The sequence below is a fragment of the Impatiens glandulifera genome, chromosome 5 (genome assembly GCF_907164915.1).
Source record: "Impatiens glandulifera chromosome 5, dImpGla2.1, whole genome shotgun sequence".
NCBI lineage: Eukaryota > Viridiplantae > Streptophyta > Magnoliopsida > Ericales > Balsaminaceae > Impatiens > Impatiens glandulifera.
The window spans coordinates 1551397-1562907 of NC_061866.1; the positions used below are offsets into that span (position 1 = coordinate 1551397).

General features: G+C 29.8%; 1 protein-coding gene across 1 annotated transcript; it reads right to left on the bottom strand.

Moving 5' to 3' along the window:
- Positions 1–1976: 1976 nt before the first annotated feature.
- On the bottom strand, positions 1977–3623 carry LOC124940258 (protein VAPYRIN-LIKE-like). Its single transcript, XM_047480757.1, has one exon. It carries the CDS (start codon positions 3551–3553, stop codon positions 2147–2149), a length of 1407 nt encoding a protein of 468 aa, XP_047336713.1. The 5' UTR covers positions 3554–3623; the 3' UTR covers positions 1977–2146.
- Between the last annotated feature and the right edge of the window lie 7888 nt (positions 3624–11511).

Sequence of the window (11511 nt, forward strand, 5' to 3'; positions counted from 1 at the left end):
TATTTGTTTTTAAAATTACAAACTACAGTTATTTTTAAATATAATTCAATTGTTTTATATTATAAATTAAATTATAAAGTTAGGCCAAGTTTGAAATGTTTAATTCAAGGTTTTAAAATACGCGGTCCGACCGGCGGTCCAACCGGTCCGACCGCGAAACGGTTTGGTGAGCGGTCCGAGTTTTACCTTCAAAACGGTCACCTTTCGAACCGGTCAAAATCCGGTCTGACCGGCCGGCTTAACCTGAAAAACAAACCGGTTTTTTCCGGTTGGAAGGGTAAATTATATAAAATTTATATAATTATTATTATAATATTATTATAATAATATTTAATTATTTTTTGTCTGTATTCAGTACTTTACTACCTGAGCTGTGAACTTGTGACTGTGAGCCTATATTTATTATTACTTTTTGCTTTTGTTTTTGTAAACAGAAACAGAGAGAAAGGTTGAAGACGAAGGAGAAAGACGATTATCTACTTTAGATCTTCGGCTGTTCTTCAGATTTACATTTGTTTGTTAAATTTTCGGTTGTTCTTCAGATCTTTAGTAAGTATGAATTCTTGTAGTATTTCCGATAATATGTGATAATATGTTGGTTCATCATTGATGAGCAACAAACAATGAATATGCAATTAGGATTCATTGTTTAATTAGGGTTTAGAAGAGAATGAGCAGCAAACAATGAATATGCAATTAGGATTCATTCTTCAATTAGGGTTTTTTAATTTAGGTATTGTAATTAGGGTTCTTCAATGTGATGTGTGGGTTTATTAATTTGCTTATTGTTTAATGGATTTGTTGACTGTTGATTGCTTCAATTTAATTATTGGTATTGAATTTGTTGACTGATTGTAGGATGTGGGTAAACTGGTTTTAATTTAAGTATTGTTGACTGATTGTTGGATGTGGGTAAACTGGTTTTTAATTTAAGTATTAAGTTGACAATTATTAAGTTCAATTAGTATTTATTTGATTATTTTATATGTCTAACTAATTTATATATATAATTTATGTATTAATATATTTAAATTTATTTTAAAAAAAATAAATAAATAGGTTCAACCAGTGGTTTAACCGGTTGAACCGGTCAGACCGAAGTACATCACAAAAACCGAGTTGATGACCGAAACGGTTTTCAAAACCTTGGTTTAATTTAAGATTATTTATATAATTTAGGACTAGTTTAATTCAATTTATTCATTAGATATTTCCTCTAACTAACTTAATAGGTCAAGAGTTATTTGGTTTTTATCTGGGATTTGAAATCTTGTTAACATAATTGAAAAGAAAACTAGCTTTTTTTTTAATTTTTTTATCCAAAGTAAATCTGCATATATCCCAATAAAGGGTTATTTTATTTTATTTTTAAATAATTAAAAAATAATTTTAGTATTTTAATAAATAAAAAATAATTATTAAATAGTTGAAATGATAAATCAATTCTTAGATTAAAAAAAACTAATAACCACTGAAAGAAACTATTGTATAGAAAACTCCTTGTACCACCAATCAATTGTAGTCTATCATATTCTTTATTCTTAACTAATTTACTAATGAATGAAATATAGATCTTGTAACACCATAGGTCCGTCCATATTAACAAAATAATTAGACTTATTAAATGATCAAATATCATAAACTCCAAATATGTCAACCCAAATTAGATTGTAACCATTAACTATTGACTTACAATTTAGGAAGATTTAATGTTTTTTCTATTTAATTTTTGAAAATTTTGAATAAATTTTTATTTATTATTAACCTTACAAGGAAACAGATGTAGGCCAATAGCCCAAAATATTTTGTATATAATGATAATATCGACGGAAACTGTTATTGCTAGTTTTTCGTCGCTAAAAGAAATTAGCGTGAGTAAACTAAGTATATTTTGTTTGTTATTTATCTGGATAGAACTAAGAAGCTCTAACTTAGATGGGAGGCAAATGCTATTTTGTTTTCAATTAGATCTATATCAATATTAAACTTTGCAATATAATTTATTGAAGAAAACTCTCTTATAAGTGTTTCCAAATACACATTGAGCTGTAACTATGTACAGTAGTAGTATTATGAATATGTAAGAATGATCATGAAGATGATGAAGAACATGAAGAAACCTCCATTTTTGTCCTCTGATCACAACTCAACATTGCATCACAATCTTCTCCATATGATGTTTCTTCTTCATCTCATCCACCTCTGCTTTCTCAATCATCATCGTCTTCTTCATATTAGCTCTAGCTCCATAATCCATCAACCTCATCGCAATTTGAACATGACCCGTCTCCATCGCCAACTCTAAAGCCGTCCTTCCACCATCATCAACCGCATTCACTTCTGCACCATGCTCAATTAATAACTTCACACTCTCCATTCTTCCCTTAAACGCCGCCCTATGAAGGGCAGTCCATCCATTCTGATCTCTTCCATTCACATCAACTCCTTCAACTAAACAACTCTTCATCGAATGAATATCCTCCAATCTCGCAGCCCTTTGCAATTCATCTCCCAAATGCAACGTATTATACAGAGTTATATGACCACTCTCAATCGCTAACGCGAACGCAGTCTTCCCGTCGGATGTAATCGCGTGTTTCGATATCCATGAATTGTTTATCAGAATCTTAGCCGCCTCTGTATGTCCCTCCGCCGCTGTACAGTGAAGAGGGGTCCATCCTTTTCCATCCATCGCGTCTGTATCGGCTCCGTGAGAGATTAGGGTTTTGATTATGTCAACACGGCCATGGATCGCCGCCGCGTGAAGAGGGGTTCTGCCTTTGGAATCGACGGAATTCAGATCTGTGTCAGGGAATCGTGAAAGGAGAAGCTCTATTAAATCAACCCGATCGGAATTCACCGCAGCGTCGTGAAGGAATCGGTCGGATGAATGGTCGATTACGTAATTACCCGAATCGATTAAGATCTTGACGCAATCGATTTTCCCTGATTGAACTGCAAGCGACATCGCCGATTGTCCATCTGAATCGCGGCGATTAACGTCGGCTCCGGCGTCAATCAAAGCCGATACAAACGTGGAATTCCCTTTCCTAGCTGCGGATTGAAGAAGGGAACTGAGATCTGATCCATCGCAACCGGAGATCGCTTTGGAAAGTAGGAAAGCGATTTCTAGGGTTTTGTAAGGAGGTGAAAGAAGAGATTCAACTACATGAGGACCCACGAGAGAGATTGAAATGGTGGCGTCCTTGAAGACGTGAGGGCCGGGTTTGGAGAAGAGACGACGGAGATCTTCTTGAGTAGCTTTTCCAGTCGGAAGCATGGCCGATCGGACAAAGACGGAGTCGGGTGGAGTTGAAAGGGGAGGTTCGTCGGAAAGTTGAGAGATTTGGAGAGTGAAAGGTGCGGTGGAGAGAGGAGGGATGAGGGAGCAAGAATGGTGGGTGAAGGAGAAAGAAGGATTGGTGGTGGAGAGGGAGATTGCTACTGACATGGTGTGCATGAGATTGGTGAGGCGGAAGGTGGCGGAGGTGCGGCGGCCTCTGGTGAAATTCAGAGTTATTTCTTTAACATCTGGCTTCACAAGTCTATCCATGGATGGATGGATCACTGATTCTCTGTTTGAGACTCTTGAGAGAGATGACCAAAATAATACCAAATTGATGATTATTTTTTTGGGTTAGTTAGAATGGACAAAATTTGTCTTTAACTTTTTTAATAATTAAATTAATATTAAAAAATGATAGTTGGAAACCAAACTTGGTCAAATTTGCAATCAGCTTGATTTGACCTAAATTATATAAAAATAAATAAATAAAGCTATGCTCTTAATAGCATGTTTATTGGTTATTAACATTTATACAATTAAAATAAACAATATTCACTTCTTTTGGGACGGTTATGGTCTTCATTGTCCTTTTCGTTGTGGTATAATAACGACGGTTTCAATGGTTTGGATAGCCAAGTGATCATATTCCTCCTCTCATCATGATGCTTAATTTTTAAAGTATCCGGATTGCTGGGTTGAGAGCTGTGGTTAATTTGGATATATGTGAGAGTAAATGGATACTTGGGTCGGATTGTGGGTTGACGCGCCCATAAATTTAAAACGGTTAAAAATAAAATAAAAAATGCTATAGGTATGGTTCGAACTTGCAACCTAACAAAATAAGTAGAACATTTTAACCAACTAAGTTAATAACACTTTTTATTTTAAATTCAACCCAAAATTTGATAAACGCGTGACATTTTAATATAAGTTCAACTTTTTAACTAATTAATCTATATATATATATATAATGCTGCTTAATTTTTAAATGTCCGGATTGCCGGGTCGAGAGCTGTGGTTAATTTGGATATATGTGAGAGTAAATGGATACTTGGGTCGAATTGTGGGTTGACCCGCCCATAAAAATTTTACCGTAATATTTTTTTCACGGTTTTTTATATTATTATTACTCGTGCAAATGCACGGGATACATGCTAGTTCATTATTATTTTAATTATTCAGAAAATAAGGATGACAATTTGATATGAAGACATTAATTTAACTTTTTTTTCATCAACAATGACCTCTTACTCTCATTACTCGGTTAACTAACCATATATTTTCTTACATAATAGACCTCTCATATTATTAATCTCGTGACTTCACTTGTGTATTAAACTATCTCAACAATACCAATATTTGTTACCAACACTTTTGACAAATCAACCATCTCATCATATCACCAACCTGTTTATCCTCATTTCTTTGATAAACCAACAAATTTATTCATATATTTAACAACTAATGTTTTTTTGTTCTCCAATGAACATCTCATTATTAATATTGTGACACCACTTCTAGTATTTTCTACATCAACCATCTCATATCATTATCGCACTCTCTTTACCCTCACTTCAACAAACCAACCACCAATTCAATCAATCTCCCATCTCGTGACCTCATTTTTGCACTTCGGTCAACCATCCATCTCAGTCACACATTCAATCACCAATATTCTTTTTTCTAATGGAAAACTCTCATTACTAATGTTGTGACCTCACACACTTTCACATGTCTTTTATCCGTCACCAAACCAGCCACCAAAATTCCAATTGACCTCACCATCTCGTGATCACACTTTTAGACGCATCTTATTCCTCAGCAAATCAATCACCAATCTCAATCGATCTTTATAACCATGACATCACACTTCAGTCAATCAACATCTCATTCATATATATTTGTAACCATCAATCAAAATTGACATCTAATCTCGTGATCTTACGATCATTTTTACCGGTCTCTTATCCTTCAATAAATTAACCATCAATCTCAATCTTATCGGCCTTTTAAAATTAAATTTGAGTACTTTTGATTAAGCTTTATTTGTTCGAATTGATTTCAACATAAATCTTTGAAATAGTCTTAGGATCAAATTTAAATCAAAACATTGAAGAATTGAGCCATATTAAGGATTAGTTGAACTGAAATGTGAAAATTTGAAATTTTCAATTGTAATTCATAAGTTGAATTACAACATAAATTAAAACATACTGTGAATTTTGAAGAACACTCCTAAACTCTTTATGAAGTTTTATAATAATCCAAAACTGAGCTTTAGAGTTTTACACAAAGTTTCAAAATTTTCAAAAGCTTATGAAAATTTATATGGAAGATTCTATATGGGTTTGATTTGAAGCTTGAGATTATGATCCTTGGGTTTGTCTTGGCTAGAGGAAGTTATTTATAGACTTTCTAAGTCAGTTAAGAGAGCAAATGGATCGAATTTGAGACAAACAACCATTAATGTCATAATTGGGTTTATGCTCATAGGTGAATGATCACTGTACCGGTGTGATCATTTCAGTTATTGAATCAAGTAGCTTGATGGAGTATTGGCCGAGTTCTATTTTTTGAAAAATAAAAAATTGCGGTTGATGTTCATCATATTCGTCGCAAGAAGAAGACGACCCGAGATTGAAAGGCCTTCATTTTGGGTCAAAGCGCAAATGCGCGTTTGGGTGTTCTGTCTGCACCACGTTTGACTAATGACGTTGGCTTGGGAGTCCGTTGTAGCGGGCGACGCAATTAGCTGTTGTCAATGAATGATGTTTGGGAGTTCATCCGATGGTCGTGTGGTCTGCTGTAACTATTTTCTTTAATTTTGGCTGCACTGAATCACGACCTTTTTCTAGCTTTGGAATTTGTTTGAAATTGTCTTTTCTTAACTTCTTTGGCTTTATTTTATCATACAAAATATACAAAATTATTTTAATAAATATAGTCTATTTATTTTGTATATTTTTTAGGTTTCAAATATTGAATTTGGGATTAAAATGAATACAAACATTTTTTCCAATTTATTTATTTTATTTATTTATTTAAACTCTCTTAAAATTAATCTGGGATAAAATGAGTATCACATTTATCTCAAATTATTTATTTTGGTTTCATCTTAATTTTAATTAATTGGAATTAATTATCATAATAATTATTCTAATTAATCATTTGATTTTATTCCTAACTTGATTATTTTTAAATTATTTATTCAAAATAATTATTTAAATTTTATAAATTGAGGTAATAAAATTTTAATGCTTATAAAATGTAATTCAATGTTAATCTTTTATAGTCGTCTTAAATCTAAAATGGTGATACTTTGAGTTATATTAACTTATAAAATAAAATACAAATAGTTAAATATTTTTTTTATAGACTTGTTGGGTAAGTTTTATTAACTAAAATATTATATATTTTAAATTATTATTTTATATTTTATTTATATATATTAAAACTCTTTAAATATTTTTATCAAAAATAATCATTATTTCTTCGCAATCATAGTCTATTTTCAATTTTTCTCTCCCTCTTAATTTTTTTTAAAAACCCATAACCTAACCAAAACAAGGCCTATGAGTCTAGATTCCACTGTCATGTTTTTGTTTCAACTGAAGAGATTCAATTAGATAGAACTGAATATAATATTTTTAGTCTTTTAGTTAAGACTTTTATCCCTTGATATATTCTAAACTACAATGGTTCAGTAAAAAAATATGCAATCAAACGAGATTTAAGATATTTAAAAAAGATGGGTATAAAAATAAAAGAAATAGATCGATGAAAAGACTTGTATGAAAATATAGTGTAATAGCCGAATGTAAGAAATGCAAATTTGTCCCATTATTCACAAATTTAGCCAAAGTTGTTATAGTATTATGATACGAAGACTTTGGAGATGTGAGAAAAGCATCCATTCAATGTAAACAACAACCCCATGACAAATTAAGCTCTCTAAGCTTGTTTGGATATTGGGTTCTTAAAAAAACAATTTATTTAAAATGCCACATATTTAGATTATTTTGATGATCAAAATATTCATGATATTTAATACTCTAAGGCTGCGTTTGTTATACATTATAACTATATTTATAGTAAATTAGATTTGTTGTTTGGTTGATTAGATTTTATATCTACAAAATTATTTAGGTATAATTTATAGCTTTCAAAAGGGTATAATATAGTAACTACTTCTACTAGGTACAAGCATATATAAGATTTAATATTCCACTTTTATTCTTTACTTTTATAATTATTAAAAATTTAATTTCTTTATTATATTTAAAATATAATAATAATAAAAAAAATATAAATTAAAACTAAATACTTATTTATATTTAACTATGTTTAATTTTCCAATTTAAATAATAATAATAAATAAGTAGTTACTTATTTTTATTTAATTTTTATATATTTTATTATAACTTTAAACAAAAACTTATATTTTATAAGTAATAAAAAATTAAATGTGAAAAATTTATATATAGTTAAATATAATAATTATTTTAAAAAACTAATAATGTTAATTAAAAAATAATAGTCATATATAAAATTAATTTATAAAATAAAATTGTATTTATAATTAGTCATATATAAAATTAATTTATAATATTATGAATAAATGATATTTATAATTAAATATATAAATTAGTGATATTATTATTAATTAATACAACTTATATCTATATAATTTATTTTTGAAACTAATTTATAATTATACCATTATAATTTCAAATATTATTTTATAAAATTATTATTATTAATATTTACTTATACAAACAATTAATATTCTTTTATATATATAAATATTTATAATAATACATAAATTTAAAAAATAATTATTAAATATTAATTCATATATAAATAAATTTTATTTATATAATTATATAAGTTAAATTATAAGAAATTATATATAAAATAATACAAACCTTATTATTTATATTAAAAATGCATTTATATGATAATTATATATTATTTTTGTATTAATTTTAATATAATTAATAGTACAAAATACCTATAAGATAAATATTAAAATAAAAAAAAATTATTTATATAAATATAAGGGTAAAATAGTCTTTTAAACTTTATACTACTTTATAATACCACTAACCAAACATAAAAATGCTCCCATGTTGGCAATCTTCATACATGTCTCATGTTTGGCATTTGAAACCACCTTTGTCAAGAAGTCATTTGCATTCACCTCGGTTGTAACTTTATTTACCTTCACAATGCACTTCTCTATCAAATTCCTCACAAAATAGAGTTTGATATTGATATGCTTGGTTTTCTCATGTGTAATGGATTTTTTCTCAGGTGCAATGCACTTTAATTGTCTCCAAAGACAGTAGCTCCACCTCAATATCAACCTCAATATCAACTAGTTTTCTTACAAAATCCCTTCAACCATTTGACCTCCTTCAAAGTCTTTTCAAGTGCCACATATTCTGTCTCGGTTGTAGAAAGAGCCACAATGGATTAAATATTTGATTTTCAACTAGTTGAACATTTTCCAAGCATAAATAAGTATCGTAGTTGATATTCTCTTATATAAATCCCAACACAATTACTATCAACATAGCCAATTAAACACAAAGGATTAATAGTCATCTCTCTACCATAAATTAAACCAAATTTAGTAGAATTAAAAACATATCATAGAATTCATTTGACTGCTTCCCAATATGTTCTACCAGGATTTGACATGAACCTTTCTACCAAACTCGACGAGTAGCCAAGGTCTGGCCTAGTACAAACCATTATACATTAAGGATCCTGTGGCACGTGTTTCATTCATCTTCTTCTCCTCATCTTGATTTTTGAGGCAATCATCACTTGATAACTTGAAGTGAGGTGCCAATATAGTAGTCAATCTTTCTCAATGGGACACTACCTTTTTCAAGTAGTCTAGTTGCCCAATATGCAACAAGTCTTTTCCATGCTCTCTTGATTTCTATTCCTAATAGCTTCCTAGCATTCCCTAAATCTTTTATATCAAATTCTATTCCTAGCCGCCTCTTTAGATTATCAATAGCCTTCATGTTTTTGTTGGCAATTAGCACATCATCTACATATAATAACAAAAGCATTTTGTGTGTAACTTTCTCATCTTTCACATTCTTAACATCTTTTATGTACACATAACAATCATAATTGCTTCTCTTGAATCAATTGCTTAACATTAGGCTATCAAATCTTTTATACCACTTCCTAGGTAATTATTTAAGCCTATACAAAGATTTCTTTAGAAGACATACCTTGTTCTCGTCACCTTTCTTGATGAAACCCTCGGGTTGCCTCATATAAATGGTTTCTTCTAACTTTCCATGCAAGAAAGCAGTTTTTTCATTCATTTGTTCAAGCTCCAAGCCTAGCAAACAACTTAGAGCCAACAAGACTCTAATAGAAGGTATTTCACCACATGAAATAATATTTCATTGTAGTCAATACCTTCTTTTTGTGTGAACCCTTTAATCATCACCCTAGCTTTATACATATGGTTCCCAATTGCATCATCATTTAGCCTCTTCTTGGATACTCACTTACATCCTACTACCTATTTTCCCTTAGGTAAGTACACTAACTACCATGTATTATTCCTCTCAAGACTACCCAATTCCTCTTAAATTGCTACTTTCCAAGAACTACATTCATTGGATACAATTGTCTCTCGATAGGAAGATGGATCATCTTCTTCAATATTAGTTATATATCATTAAGGCATAGACAACTAGATCAACATATGAAACAATGTAGCCATACCTTACCACTTCAAGTTTGGGTCTTGTGCTCCTTCTTTTAGGAATGACTCTACCTCAACTTCATCTTTTTCTTCATCATCGTTTCTTGAGAAGATGTCCGTAGGTTCATGGCCATTTGATGAATTGTATTTAGGTGTGATAAGAACTTGTCATGGAGCCTCTCTTGTTTCTCCATTCAATTTTGTACGCGTTTTTATCGGTCCTTTTCCCAAAAAAAACTTTAAGGGTGTATCCGTATTTCGGAGTTGGTCTGAGTCTCATGCCTTACATTTCTCTCATGTGCTCTCGCGGTAGAAGACGAGTGATTTTAATAGTAGGTTCGACTCGAGTATTATCTTTAGAAAATTGTTTTTATGTGTTGTTTTGTTATATAATCATTTGACTTACCTTTCTCTCGAATCTTGTAAAAATAGACGAGAAGAGTAATCTCTCAGAAGTTGTCTCGTCTTAAATGAGAAGAGAATCAAAAATAGAATTTTTTAACAAAAGTATTTATGATTTTCCGTACATATTTTAGATCTGTATGTGCGTGAATGAATCGATCTAATTGATTTTATAATCGCCACGTTAATTTGTTTCTCAATAAATTAGAATATTCATATTAAGAATTTGGTGTTTAATTAGGTGCTAAAAAAAGCATATACTATTAGTAATGATTCTCATCCTAGATGTACGGCTTGACAAGTCTATCATTATAACTAATCCTCTCACTAGAAAGTAATAAAAATATTTTTTTTGGTTAGATGGACCAAATCTATCTTTTTATTTCTTTAATAATTAAATTATTATTAAAATATATAATATAATAGTTGGAAACCAAACTAGGTCGTAAAATTTAAAATATAATAGTTGATTTGACCTAAAATATATAAAAATAAAACTAATACATGTTTAAGGGTTTAACCGGTCATTATAGCATGTTTTATTAGAGCTTGTTTGATCTTAGTTATTTGAGATTTGTTTTGAAATTTTGTTAAAAAACATATTTGATAAAAGAAATAAGTTATTTAAATTTTTAATTGATTTAATTATTAAAATATTATTTTATATTTAAAATTAAATAAATATATTTTAAATATTTTAATTAATAAATAAGTGATTTAACCGTTATGATTAATAATAATGATGTAATAAAAAATGCTTTTTGAAAAAATAAATAAAATTTTAAATAAATCCCGAAAAACTCAAATCAAACACTCCTCAACCTATTAGTAATTTTTCTTATTTATTATTATTACTAATCAATATAATAATTTTTCAAGTTTAATTTTACTATAAACTTCTTCTATTACAATCAGGGGCGGAGCCTGGGCTGTAACCCGGGTAGCTTTAAACAGCCTGTATGTATTTCATCAATAACGACGCTAAATCGTTATTGGTTATTTTCCGTCGCAAAAATGCATTGGTGACAACAAAATATAAAACTAGCCCGGATAGATTTTTTTAATAAAAAATTAGCCCGGGTAA